At 42.9% G+C, this 15,108-nt stretch overlaps 1 protein-coding gene across 9 annotated transcripts in view; it reads right to left on the minus strand.

Moving 5' to 3' along the window:
* The window catches only part of OS9 (osteosarcoma amplified 9, endoplasmic reticulum lectin), a 30,944-nt gene extending 16,145 nt beyond the window's left edge, over positions 1–14,799 (minus strand). For 6 of the 9 annotated variants that reach the window (XM_011925997.1, XM_011925994.1, XM_011925996.1 and 3 more), the window contains exons 1-5: positions 14,422–14,799; positions 13,826–14,002; positions 12,609–12,672; positions 12,411–12,487; positions 12,076–12,174 (exon numbers count right to left, since the gene is read on the minus strand). In XM_011925997.1, coding sequence (XP_011781387.1) covers positions 12,076–12,174; positions 12,411–12,487; positions 12,609–12,672; positions 13,826–14,002; positions 14,422–14,583 — 579 coding nt within the window. In that variant the 5' untranslated portion in view covers positions 14,584–14,799. The remainder of the gene's footprint in view (positions 1–12,075; positions 12,175–12,410; positions 12,488–12,608; positions 12,673–13,825; positions 14,003–14,421) is intronic. The other 3 variants (XM_011925999.1, XM_011925998.1, XM_011926000.1) reach the window with 3 other exon arrangements.
* Between the last annotated feature and the right edge of the window lie 309 nt (positions 14,800–15,108).

The following is a 15,108-nucleotide window of genomic DNA, read 5'->3' on the forward strand; positions in this document are numbered from 1 at the left end:
AAAAAAAAAAAAAAAAAAAACAATGTGGAATGGACTAATACAATGTTAATGAAATACTAAATGGACAACCAGATAAACAAAACCAAAAGGTGGTTATTGGACTAATAAAGTAGACAAGCCTCTGGCAACACAGATCAAGAAGAAAGAGAAAAGGCAAAGTCAATTATTAGGAAAGCAAAAGAGGATATATCTATAAAAAGAGTTTATTTAAAAAACTGTAATTTTATGCTAATACATTTGAAAATTTAGACAAATGAATAATGGCCTATGAAACTATACTTTATTAAAGCTTCATGATGTAGCAAACCTAAAAAGCCTTACAATCTTTAAATAAATTAAATTAAATCAGTAGCAACAACCATCCCCACACTATACCAGTTTTGTAGTATATTGTGGGGATGGGGAGGATTCACTTTATCTAATCTTTTTTTTTTTCTTTTTTTTTTTTTTTTTTTGAGATAGAGTCATGCTCTGTCACCCAGGCTGGAGTCCAGTGGCATAACAGCTCCTAACAGCCTCAACCTCTCCAACTCAAGCAATCCTCCTGCTTCAGCCTCCCAAGTAGCTGGGACTACAGGTGTACACCACCACAACACGCTAATTTAAAACTTTTTTTTGGAGAGACAGGAGTCTCACTATGTTGCTCAGGCTGGGCTCCTAGGCTCAAGCAATCTTCCTGCCTTGGCCTCCCAAAGTGCTGGGATTACAGGCATGAACCACCACACCTGACCCTATCTAACCTTTGAAGAATAATCTCTATCTTAGCAAACTGCTCCACAGAGCAGAAAAAGAGGGAAGCTCCTCAAGACGTTTTATGAAGTGAATGTAACTTTATACAAAAACAAAGTAAGTACAAGAACAGAAAATTATAGACCAATCCACTTATGAAAATAGTTACAAAAGTTAATTATACTATCAGGATATTGAATATAGCAATGTATAAAAAAATACTTCATGACCATGGATTATCCCAGAAATGAAAGAATTAAAAAAACTATAAATTTAACATTTTTAATATTAAAAAAACCATATGACTATCTCAATAGACACAGAATAAGCATGTGTTAAAATTCCACACCTATACATGGTGAAAATATCCAGCAATCTAGGTACAGAATGGAACTTCACATACCTAATAAAAGGTATCTGCAAAAAGCCTGCAGGAAAACATCATGCTAACAGTGAAACTTCAGGAGCATCCCCTTTAAAGTCAGAAACAAGTCAAGGATGCCCATCATTGCCACTTCTGTTGCACTTGAGGTATAAGAAAAATGAAATCTATAAGACTTAGAAAGGAAGAAACCAAAACTGTTTCTCTTGCAAATGACATAATTATCTATACAGAAAATCCATAAGAATTTGTAAACTACTAAAAATGAAAGAGTTAAAAAAAAGTTGCTGAATATAAGATCAATATGTAAAACCAATAATGTGACCATATGCCAGCAACAATCAGAAAATGGAATTTTTGGCCAGGCACGGTGGCTCATGCCTGTAATCCCAACACTTTAGTAGGCCAAGGGTGGATCACATGAGGCCAGGAGTTTGAGACTAGCCTGGCCAACATGGCGAAACCCCCTCTCTAAAAAAAAACACAATAATTAGCCGGGCATGGTGATGCGCACCTGTAATCCCAGCTACTCAGGAGGCTGAGGCAGAGAATCATTTGAACCTGGGAGGCAGAGGTTGCAGTGAGCCAAGATCGCACCTCAGCCTTGATGACAGAATAAGATCCCATCTCAAATAATAATAACAATAAAGAAAATGAAATTTGTAAAAGATGCTATTTAAAATAGCATCAAAAACTATAAGGTCCTGTATGTTTGAAATATTTGTATACACAAACAATACAAAAATAAAAACTATAAGGTATCTAAGACTAATCTCACGTAAGATGTACAAGAATTTTTAGAGAAAATTAAAAGTTGCCGGGCGCGGTGGCTCAAGCCTGTAATCCCAGCACTTTGGGAGGCCGAGACGGGTGGATCACGAGGTCATGGGATCAAGACCATCCTGGCTAACACGGTGAAACCCCGTCTCTACTAAAAACTACAAAAAACTAGCCGGGCGAGGTGGCGGCGCCTGTAGTCTCAGCTACCCGGGAGGCTGAGGCAGGAGAATGGCGTGAACCCGGGAGGCGGAGCTTGCAGTGAGCTGAGATCGGGCCACAGCACTCCAGCCCGGGTGACAGAGTGAGACTCCGTCTCAAAAAAAAAAAAAAAAAAAAAAAGAAAAAATTAAAAGTTTACTAAAGTATAGGACAACAAGTAAATGGAAACAAACATGTTCATAGTGTGTGAAGCCTTCATATTATAAAGTATCAACTCTCTCCAAATCAGTCTAAAATTAAATTCCAACCAAAATCCCCAAAAGGAGTTTTAATAGAACTTGACCAATGATAGGCCTGACAGTTTTGAAGAATAAAGGTGAGTATATCCTACCAGATACTAAGATTTATGAAAAAGCTATAGTAATTAAAACAATGTGGTAATGACATAGGAATAGATAGACTATTGGAACAAAAGAGAAGCCAAGAAGAAAATGCACATATATTTGAAAACTTGGTAAATAACTGAGGAGGCATTACAAATCAGAGAGAAATGTATGGTGTATTCAATAAACAGTGCTGGGGCAACCTGTGGAAAATAGGTGTATCTAGGTCCTAATCTTATAACATACATTAAGATAAATTTTTATTAAATTGTAAACCAAAGTATGAGAAACTCTATTCACACTTTTCTACTTTTTTAGAAACCCAAAAAAATAAATGAATAGTAAATAGGAAAGGATTAAATAAAAGACATAAGATGTACAAGGTATAAAGAAAAAGAGTGATAAGTTTGACTACATTGGAATTTAAATTTTGTTTAAATTAAAATTCATTTAAGACACTATAAACAAAAAGACAAAGTATAGATAGAATGCAGGTGACAAAATAATTAAATCTGAAATTTATAAAGAATGCTTTCCTAACTTATTCTGTGAGACTGGCATTGCCATAGTATCAAAGCTAGACAATACTACTAACAAAACACTACAAGAAAACAATAGACTAATATCTTTTTTTTTTTTTTTTGAGATGGAGTCTTGCTCTGTCACCCAGGCTGGAGTGCAGTGGCGCAATCCTGGCTCACTGCAACCTCCGTCACCCAGGTTCAAGCGATTCTCCTGCCTCAGTTTCCTGAGTAGCTGGGATTACAGGTGCTCACCACCACACCCAGCTAATTTTTGTATTTTCAGTACAGACAGGGTTTCACTATGTTGGCCAGGCTGGTCTCGAGCTCCTGACCTCAGATGATCCACCTGCCTTGGCCTTCCAAAGTGCTGGGATTACAGGTGTGAGCCACCACGCCTGGCAACTAGTATCTTTTATACACACAGATGCAAAATTCCTCAACTAAATGGTAGCAAACAAATTCAGCAGCATATTAAAAGCATTATACATCATGATTTATGTTGGATTCACTCCAAGAATGCAAAGATGGTTCAACATAGGTAAATCAATGTCATACACTATATTAATAGAATGAAGGGGAAAAAACCCACATGATCATCTCAACTGATGCAGAAAATGCACTTGATAAATTCAATAACCTTTTCATGTAAAAAACAATCAACTAGGAATAGGAGGGAATGTCTTCAATTATTGATAAAGTCCATATAAGAAAAACCCACAGCTAATATCATACTCAATGGTGAAACACTGAAAGCTTCTCCCCTAAGATTAGGAACAAGACAAGGATAGCCACTTTTTTCATTTCTATTCAACATAGTACTGGAAGTTTTAGAGTGATTAGGAGTGAAAAATAAATGAAAGGCATCCAATGGTGTTTTTGCAGAAAAAAAAATCTTAAAATTCACATGGAATTTCCAGGGATCCCAAATATCCATAACAATCTTAAAAAAAAAAAGAACAAAGTTAGAGGACTCACATTTCCTGACTTAAATCTTAATACAAAGCTACTATAATCAAAACAGTGTGATCCTGGCATAAAGACAGACATATTTACCAATGGAATAGAATAGAGAGGCCAGAAATACACCCTCACATATATTGTCAATTGATTTTTGGTAAGGATATCAAGAATATTCCATGGGGAAAGGACAGTCTTTCCAACAAATGGTGCCAGGAAAACTGGATATCCACATTCAAAACAATGAAGTTGTACCATATGCAAAAATTAACTCAAAATCAGCAGCTGGGCACAATGGCACACCCCTATAATCCCAGCTATTCAGAAGCTGAAGTAGGAAGCTTACCTGAGCCCAGGAGTTTGAGGCTAGTCTGGGCAACATAACGAGACCCCCATCTCTAAGAAAAAAAAATTAACCTCAAATGAATCAAAGACCTAAATTTAAGAGCTAAAACTATAAAACTCTTGGAAATCAAAATTAAAAGCTTTTGAGCACCAAAGAACACGGCTGAGGCAGGAGAGTCACTTGAACCTGGGAGGCGGAGGTCACAGTGAGCTGAGATTGTGCCACTGCACTCCAGCCCGGGCAACAAGAGTGAAACTCTGTCTCAAAAAAACAAAGCAAAACAAAAGATGGTAAAAAGGCAACCACAGGATGGGAGAAAAGATTTACAAAGCATAGATCTGATAAGGGATTAATATCCAGAATATATTACATAAAGAACTCTCACAACTCACCAAGGAAAACTAACTCAATTCAAAAATGGGCAGAGGATTTGAATAGACATTTCTCCAAAAAAGATATACAAATGGTCACCAAGCACATGAAAGATGTTCAACATCATCAGTTACTAGGGAAATGCAAATCAAAAACCACTATGAGGTACTACTTCACACCCATTAAGATGGCTATTACTGAAAAAAAAAAAGAAAAAGAAAACAAAAGAAAGGAAAATAAGTGATGGAGATAGCATGGAGAAACTGGAACCCTGTGCACTGCCACTAGGAATGTAAAATGATGCAGCTGCTATGGAAAAACAGTTCAGCAGTTCCTCAAAAAATTAAACCTAGAATTACCATAAGGCACATTCTACTCCTAGGTACAGACCCAAAAGAACTGAAAACAGGACTCAAACAGATACTTGAACACCAATGTTCATCGCAGCATTATTCACAATAACCAAAAGAAGAAAACAACCCAAGTGTCCATCCATCAACAAATAGGTAAACAAAATGTATATACAGACAATGGAACATGATTAAGCCATAAAAAGGAATAAAATTCTGATATATGCTACAACATGGATGAACCTTGACAACACCATGCTAACTGAAATAAGCCAGACACAAAAGGACAAATCTTGTATGATTCCACTAATATAAAGTACCTCAAACAGGAAACTCATACAGACAGAAAGTAGAACAGAGTCTGGGAGAGGGAGAAATAGTTATTTTTATTTGGGATGATGAAAAAAGTTTTAGAAATAGTAGTGATGGTGACAGAACATTGTGTTTCCACTGAATTGTACACTTAAAGACTGTTAGAATGAACTTTTAGGTTATATATTTTTTCAATCATTAAAAAAATTGAGGGCCAGGCATGGTGGCTCACGCCTGTCATCCCAGCACTTTGGGAGGCCAAGGCGGACGGATCACAAGGTCAGGAGTTTGAGACCAGCCTGGCCAACATGGTGAAACCCCGTCTCTGCTAAAAATACAAAATATTAGCTGGGCGTGGTGGTGGGTGCCTGTAGTCCCAGCTAGTCTGGAGGCTGAGGCAGGAGAATTGCTTGAACCTGGGAGGCAGAGGTTGCAGTGAGCCAAGATCGCACAATTTCACTCCAGCCTGGGCAACAAGAGTGAAACTCTGTCTCAGAAAAACAAAACAAAACAAACAAACAAAAAATTGAATTCACCAATAACATACACTCCTGTAACCCAGTGATTCTACTTTCTAGGTATTTCTCTGGAGAAATTCTTGTACACTCACAATAAGAGCTCCATTGCAGCACTGTGTATAAGGGCATTAGAGTTGAAACCCAACTGTTTATCAACAGAGGAATGGGTAAGTAAGCAATGAAACACAATATAGACGTTAAAACCACTCAACCAGGCTGGACATGGTGGCTCGCACCTGTAATCCCAGCACTTCGGGAGGCCGAGGCAGGTGGATCACTTGAGGTCAGGAGTTCAAGACCAGCCTGGCCAACATGGTGAAACCCCTTCCCTACTAAAAATACAAAACTTAGCTGGGCATGGTGGCGGGTGCCTATAGTCCCAGCTACTCAGGACGCTGAGGCAGCAGAATCGCTTGAACCCAGGAGGCAGAGGTTGCAGTGAGCCTAGATTGCGCTACTGTACTCCAGCCTGGGTGACAGAGTGAGACTTTGTCTCCAAAAAAAAAAAAAAAAATCACTCAATCAGAGCTCTATGTCATGCCATGGAATGGCAAGCACACTGATCAGTGAATAAAACAAGTTGATACTCCTGATGTATAATTTTAAAACACAAAACACTATCTATCGTCTGTAATACATATATACCATTAATAAAAATACAAAACAAGTGTAGTGAGGGTTGTGGTTGTTTCTGGTAAGGAGGGAGAGTGATTAAATATGAAGGTGGGCTTTAGCTATTAGCATAAGTATTTTATTCCTTTTTTAAAACCAGAGATCTGAAGCAAATCAGGTAAAACATTAACATCTGTTTAACTTGGCAGTGAATTTATGGGTCTCTATGACATTTTTTTTTGTATAATTGTATGTTTTACAACTTAAAACTTTGATATCTCTAGAATTTTATTTATAAGAATTGAATTGGCCTACTACCCTAGAGCTTCCTTTTGAGGCAAATTGCTCTCCCAGGGTTCTGCATCCCAGCCCTGTCCACATTTTTTTCCTCATTCTTTCTACTATACCTTGATCTCCCTCTCCTCCTCTTCACTAACATGCCCCCAACAGCCTTCAAAATATTCTAGTCTGTTGCATCTTAAAACACACACCAATAAATAGAAATTTATTTTATTCCACATAGCTAACCAGTTGTTCCCTAGCCCCACAGAGACTGCACTTTCAACAAACAACATGCACGCTGTTCCTATTGAGGAGGCATCAGGCCAGCAACATGTCACAGTGCCTGCCCTGGAGTAAGGGCTTTACTTGATCACCTAGGCAAGTGGCATAAGAACTGAAAACTAGAAGCAACCAGATAGGAATGGCCTCAACTTTCTGCCACCAAAACCTCCAGACTCGTTAGCAAATACACTTCCAGTTACAACCCTAGACCTTCCTTTTTTTTTTTTTTTTTTTGAGATGGAGTCTCGCTCTGTCGCTCAGGCTGGAGTGCAGTGGCCGGATCTCAGCTCACTGCAAGCTCCGCCTCCCGGGTTTATGCCATTCTCCTGTCTCAGCCTCCCGAGTAGCTGGGACTACAGGCGCCCGCCACCTCGCCCGGCTAGTTTTTTGTATTTTTTTTTTTAGTAGAGACTGTGTTAGCCAGGATGGTCTCGATCTCCTGACCTCGTGATCCGCCCATCTTGGCCTCCCAAAGTGCTGGGATTACAGGCTTGAGCCACCGTGCCCGGCCTAGACCTTCCTTTTGAGGCAAATTGCTCTCCCAGGATTCTGCATCCCAGCCCTGTCCATATTCTTTTCTCATTCTCTCTACTGTATCTTCACCTCCCTCTCCTCCTCTCCACTAACATCCACCCAACAGCCTTCAACATGTTCTAATCTGTTCCATCTTAAAACACACACCAACCACAGAATGCCCCCTCTCTCAATCCCCCAGCACCTCTCACTAATGCTTACCTTTTATCTCTCCTTCATAGCCAAACTTCTTCAAAGATTTCCATTCTTTTCCTTTGAGAAAGAGTCTCACTCTGTCATCCAGGCTTGAGCACAATGGCGCGATCTCAGCTCACTGCGACCGCTGCCTCCTGGGTTCAAGCAATTCTCCTGCCTCAGCTTTCCAAGTAGCTGGCATTACAGGCACCCACCACCACACCCAGCTAATTTTGTATTTTTACTAGACATGGGGCTTCACCATATTGGCCAGGCTGTTCTCGAACTCCTGACCTCAAGTGATTTGCCTACCTTGGCCTCCCAAAGTGCTGGGATTACAGGCATGAGCCACCATGCCCTGCTGAGTTCCACTTTTTCACCACTTTTCTCAACACCTCCTCTTCACCACTCTGCCCAAATTGCCCTAGCAAAGATCACCAATGACCTCTATCATTAAGTCCAACCAAAGGACTGGTCAGGAGTGCCTGGGAGTAGAGAATTTATACTTTCCATCTGGCTCTCTTCTCTACTGTCTGAATTTTTTATTTCCATGTATATGTTTTGCCTTTATTAAAATAATAATGACTATGAGTGCCTACAAGCAGTTTTTAATCCTCCTCTTCCTTGAAGGTTCAGGCACAGCCAACACCATGGACCAATTTCCCCTTGAGATATGTCCTTCCTCATTTCCATGTCACCATAGCCTCCTCTCTGGCCCCTTCTGGCAAAATCCTCTTCTTCCCATGCTCTCAATATTGGCTTCCTTGAAGTTCTGTCCCATTTTTCTCATTAGATACTGTTTCCTTGGGGGATTTCATCCATACTTTGGCTTCAGTTATAGATGATATGAGGATGACTCCCCACCTCTGGGTTCAATTCAGATCTCTCTGCTGAACTCCAGACCCAGAGATCCACAGCCTCCTTGGAAATCTCTACCTGATCACCTCACCATTTTCCTTCATCACACCTACTCCTGTTCCCATTATACCTATCTCAGTAACACGAATCACCATCTATCTAACTGCACAAGCCAGAAGGCTGGAAATCATTCTTGACTCCTTCTTACTCTATTGATTTTGCCCCCTAAATCTCTCTCCAAATATTCACATTTCTTCATCCCCCGGCCACTTTTATTTCATGCCTGGATTACTGCAGCTGCCTAAGTGAGCTCTCAATCTTTGCTATACTCCAGCTAGAGTGGGCCTTCAAATCCAAACCTGAATATGTCATCATTCTGCTTCAAATACCTCATTGCCTCCCCCAACCACTGTCTCTTGGATTGTCTAAACTCCTCATCATAGCTACAGAGCCCTTCGTGACCTGTCCCCTACCAACTGCCCAGACTCATCTCCTATACTCCTCTTCCCATGATTTCCCCATCAGTCCCTGTGAATATCTGTCAGTTCCTGGGATAGGCCATTGCCTCTTGTCTCCAGGCCTTTTGCACTTAGCGCACCTTCCATTTGGAATGCCCTCTTCTTCCCCATGCCATCCTCTCCATCTGCTAGTCTAACTCCTCATCCTCCAACGTCAGTTCAAAGGTTACTTTTCCCAAGAGGCCTCCTTTTTACCCTGGACTCCGTCCTGACTGTGTGCTCCCCTGCAGGCTGCACTTCATTGCTCATGGCATTTATCCTGCTTGTTGTGGCTGTTCATTTAAAATGTCTCCTGAAAGCAAAACTACGTCTTATCCACCTTTTTATTCCTAGTTTCTATTAGTGCTTGGCACAGAGCATATGTTCACCAGATATGAGGAAGTTATGCAGTCTTGACCTCAGTTCTTGGCCAACTGAAGATACAAACACCCAAAGGAATAACTAGAATACAATGAAGTAAGTGCTATAATGGATTATATACATGTTTGGATGCTTGTGGGTATACAGGAATGGGGATGCTTGTATTATTAAGTGCTGAAGGAACACAACTAACTAATTTTCTGCGTTAATCAAGAAAGGTGACATTAGAATTGGCTTGTCATTCATTTCATTCATTCATTGAATAATTTCCAGGTACCTATTTGAGCAAAGCACTGTTCCAGTAGCTGTGGATACAGCAGAAAACAAGACAGACATCATCCCTGCCTTCCCAGAGCTTATCTTAGTGAGGGAAGACAGAAATTAAACTTAAACAAATACAGTAATTTCAAGTAATGATACATGCTTTGAAGAATGCAAAACACTGTGGATGCTTACCCGGACAGGAGCAATAGGTGCATGTGTGTGTATGTGTGTCTGTTTGCTTATGTTAGGTTCCCTGGGAGTTGTCACTTGAATATAACCTGAATGAGGGGATGGGGCCGATCATTCAAACATCTGCAGGAGACTGCTCCAGGCAGAGGGAACAATGAGACCCACTGGTTTGAAGGACAGAAAAAGGCCAGTGTGGCAGAAATACAATGAGTACTTATATCTCTATCCCAGAACTTGTCCCTGAATTCCAGAATCACAGAGCCAACTGTCAACTGGACATCACCACTAGAATGTCTAAAGGCATCTTAACCTTCAATATCCAAAACCAACCTAATTTCCTCCCCCAAACCTCTTCCTTCACACTTCAGTAAATTACAATTCCATCACTCCAGTTGCTCAAGCCAAAAATCTTGAAGTAATCCATGATTCTATCCCACATCCAAACCATCAACAAATCTCATTGGCTCTACCTTCAAAATATATCCAGAATCCAACTACTTCCCATCACCTCCACTGCTACCACCCTGGTCTGTGCTGAAACATTTGGATCTTAGCCTTTGTGCAAGGCAGAATCACTGAAGGTTTTTCAGGACTGAACGAAGAAGTGATGCAGACTTACAGGTGTGTTGGAGCCAACTGGTAAGTTTTGGAGAATGTTGCAAGACGGTTAACATCATTTGACTTGGGCATCACGGGAGTATTTTTACCACAGATATTGGCAAACATTACAAATCAGGGCTTCCCTCCCACACCCACAAAGATCTGGGTGTCCAACACTTACCAGCACACAACTGCAGGTACAAATCTGCATTATGGAAAGATAACTCTGACAGGTGTCATGTAATTCTTTACAGGTGTGTATATTTATGAATACATGAGAATGACCCAAGAAACTTTTTGCATTCTATATTTGCCTGCCTCCACTCAGCTAAGGACCACTAGATGAGAGGCACTTGTAAAGAAGCTGTTCGCAGGGATGCAGGCAAGAGTGAAGGTACCGACCACACGAAAGCATAGGAGAGTTTTGAGAGATATCTAGAAGTAGGAAAAACGGGCTTTATTTACTCTGAGAGAGCTAGATAGATTCCTTTCCTTCATCTCACTTCTTAGTTGATAATCATAGACTCATTTCTATGATTCTGTCTTCCCCTCTAATGCAGCCTGTGAGGGCAGGGGCTGCACATTTGCTCACCATGGTATCCCCAGAGCCCAGCCTAATCCCTGCATATACAGCAAGACCTCACTGAAAAGCCATTAAATAAATAAAAGGAGGGACAATGCAGAGGAGAAGAAAGAGTCAAGGATGGCACTCAGGTTTATTGCTGAGGCAACAAAAAGGAGAAATGTGGGAAAAAGATTAAGTGTGGTTGGGGGTATGGAGAAGAGGATCTGGGAAATGTTGACTTGAAGTGCCTCTGAATATCCAGGTAATGATGTCCAGATGGCAGCTAGAAACACGTTTTATTTTATTTTATTTTGAGACAGGGTTGCGCTCTAGTCACCTAGGCTAGAGTGCAATGGCGCGATCTCGCCTCACTGCAACCTCCGCCTCCCAGGTTTAAGTTATTCTCCTGTCTCAACCTCCCAAGTAGCTGGGATTACAGGGTGCCCACAGCCATGGCCGGCTTATTTTTATATTTTTAGTAGAGACAGGGTTTTGCCATGTTTGCCAGGCTGCTCCTGAACTCCTGACCTCAGGTGATCCACCTGCCTTGGCCTCCCAAAGTGCTGGGATTACAGGCATGAGCCACTGCACCCGGCTTGGAAATAATGTGTTTTTGCTATTTTTTTTTTCTTTTCTGAGACAGAGTCTCGCTCTGTCACCCAGGTTGGAGCACAGTGGCACAACCTCGGCTCACTGCAACATCTGCCTCCCTGGTTCAAGCAATTCTCCTGTCTCAGCCTCCCGAGTAGCTGGGACTACAGGCACCCGCTACTACACCCAGCTAATTTTTGTATTTTTAGAAGAGATGGGGTTTCACCATATTGGTCAGGCTGGTCTTGAACTCCTGACCTCAGGTGATCTGCCCACCTCGGCCTCCCAAAGTGCTGGTGGCATGAGCCACCGTGCCCTGCTGGAAATATGTTTTAAATCTGGGAGGGAGCCCCCTGACTATAAGATGCAATTCTCTTCCCTTAGAATCTGAACTGTCCCTATGGGAGTGTCAACTTCCCTCTCTCAAGACTCACCCGAACCTCGGCCTCTCGGGGCCTCCCATTGAGGTCGCACTTGGACCCATTGCCATAGGTCTGGCTGTGGTAGCGTTTCAGACGATGCTGCTTGGAGGCCTGGAGAAGACATGAGGCAGGAGTGGGGGACATGAGAAAGACAACAAAGAGGAAGGATGACACTGCGTCCCCAAAGAGACAAAAGAATGGCCTGTGCCCCCAGGCCCCAGGAAACTTTGTCCTAATGGCCACCAAGCCCCAAGAAACAGATCAGCTAATCTTGACCCTCCCCTTCTTGTCAGGGCTTTCAGCCGGTGGCCAGAACCCCTTCTCCCTGAATCCCACACTCTTGCCACCTTGGCTGTTTCATCATCCCAGTCGAAGGCCGATTGGTAGTAGCCAAGATAGAGGACTTCACCTTTGATCTCTGAATCTGCAAGAGAAGCCACAGAGAAGCACTGTTACTCCTAAGAGGACTAGGAGGGAACTGGGGAGGCAGGTTACCTTCAATGATATGATGCTGAGGGCTTAAGGAAAACAAAGAAGGGAGTTACCTTCCATGTGGTATTGCTGGATGTGGCGTCCATAACAGAATTCATATGTCCACCAGTCCTTTGTCTGACAATTAAAAATTAAACAATCAGGGGGATGGGGTGCAGACGTCTTTTATTGGAATCAGAGTCTCCTGGCTCCAAGACACATAGCCTCTCATCTACTTTCACACTCAATTCTCTTCCCTTCACTTCCACTCTCAATTCTCCAGACTTTCAGTAAGGAGGGAGGGCTGCTTTCCTTCTGTGACGTAGAGAGTTATCTCTAAAGTCTGTTTTCCACTTGTGGTCTTTCCATTCCTCCCTCTTAAAAGATTTTTTAAATCCTTATTTCCCCTCCATAAAGATAAGAAATTATGGTATCCCTGAAGCAATCATATTAGGGAAACATAGAAGAACCCAAAATTAAATATTAATTGAACTTCTTGGACATTCCTTGCACTGTTCTGGCCACTGGGAATACAACTATGAACAAGATAAATTATTTGACCTCATGGAGTTTACATTCTAATGCTGGGATTCAGACCGAAAATAAACAAACTGATTCAGTTAATATGATTTCAGATCATGAAAAGTGCTACGACAAAAATAAAATTGGATACTGGAGCGGAGTGATAGGGCAGGGGGTGACTTCAGCAGGCAGACTTAAGGAAGTACTCCTCCTACCCGACGCAGACCCTCAGTCTTGCTTTAGTCCTTTTCTGTGATCTTCTTTTTTGTTTTTTGAGAGAGTTTCACTCTGTCGCCCAGGCTGGAGTGTAGTGGCGCGATCTCGGCTCACTGCAAGCTCCGCCTCCTGGATTCACGCCATTCTCCTGCCTCAGCCTCCCGAGTAGCTGGGATTACAGGCGCCCGCCACCACGCCCAGCTAATTTTTATTTTTGTATTTTTAGTAGAGACGGAGTTTCACCGTGGTCTCGATCTCCTGACCTCGTGATCCGCCCACCTTGGCCTCCAAAAGTGCTGGGATTACAGGCGTGAGCCACTGCGCCCGGCCTTTTCTGAGATCTTCTATCCTAACCTGCTCCTACATTCAGCAAAGTGTCATCAATGGTTGCAGGATTCTTTGCTTCTTTCCTGTCCGTGTAATCTGTCTACTCCTCCAGTGGTCTTCTTAACCACTACAGGTCCCCTAGATCCTGCCTCATTCACTGGACTCCAGTTTTCGGATGAACTGCTAGGTCCCAAGCCCTCATTCTATCTAACCCAGTCCCTTTCACCTTCAGCAAGCAGGGAGCATCTCTCATTGGGCTCAACAACTCAGGGATCCCAGGCCCTTGGTAAGCAGGCGTGTCCTCCTCCCTTTCACGCTGGAAGTGAATAGCTCCAGCTGGCAGGCGACACTCATAGCGCTGTTTGTACTTAGAGGAGACAATCACCACGTCCGAAGATTGGCTCTGGGAAAGAAGGGAGGGTCGGGGGGCAAGGAAGCAAAGAAAGGCTGGGATCAGGGAAAACAACGAAATCCCTCTTCAGACCCTGGGGAAGAGCTCAGTCGAAGACAGAACAAGCCACAAGCTCTCCAGCTGTATTTAGTGGGTGAGGCGAGAGGGCGTTCCCATTTCTCCACGGGAACGGAGTCCGGGTGTTTCGATAGTAAACTGAGACCTGACAGCGGGAAGCCCCACCTCTCCCAATTCCTGGCCCCTAGAGAGTGGGTCTCAGTCTGCGATCCCCAGGGGTCACCGTAAAAGCAATACCTACTCTTCCCGATTTCCCGTAGGCTCCAGCCCCAGACTTGTGAGCTGCCCTTCTTCCTCTATCTCTTACCCGCTTCCTCTTCTGCCCGGACCCTCGCCCCTTATACGCCTCTCACCTGCCCTCCCATGACAGGCAACGGCAGGATCTCGATCCCATAACGCATCTCACTCAGCTCCTCCAGGTTCAGGCTCCCAACACCGCCAGTCAGACTTGCGGGTAACAGGAGTCCCAGAAGCAGCAGTCCTAACACACTGGACAGCACCGTTTCCGCCGCCATCTTTCGTTCCCCTTCTTAGCCGGAGAATCTGTTTCCGCCCTAAGCCTGGCAGCGGCCTCAACACGCCCATCGGCGCCACATGATATTATTGGCTGTACGTTCTATCCCTCCCACGTACCCTATTCCTATTTGTAAACGTGGCTTCAAGGCCCCGGGGAGGTGGATTACGACGATTAGAAAAATCAATTGCTGTCCGTGATTGGTCAGAGACCAGCCAATCATCGACAAGATCAAACCCCTCTCGCCTACCCCAATTTCAGAGGCGAGGTCTATGCGCTTGGCCCTTTTATGTTTGCCCTCTGTCTTCGCCCAAATGTCATGCGCATCTCATTGCTTTTTCAGATGTTTCTTCCTGCCCACCGCTGGGCGGAGTATTGAGGCAGATAGATAGCTTGCGCAGTGCCCGTGAAAGTTATTCAATGCTTGTTGCAAAACAAATAATTATTATACAGACGCTTACCTCTTTTCATATATACATATTGCTTTGGGGCAATAAGAAAATTTGTGTCAAAATCTTCCTGTACG

This window comes from Colobus angolensis, unplaced genomic scaffold (assembly GCF_000951035.1).
Source record: "Colobus angolensis palliatus isolate OR3802 unplaced genomic scaffold, Cang.pa_1.0 Scaffold67, whole genome shotgun sequence".
NCBI classification, from domain to species: domain Eukaryota; kingdom Metazoa; phylum Chordata; class Mammalia; order Primates; family Cercopithecidae; genus Colobus; species Colobus angolensis.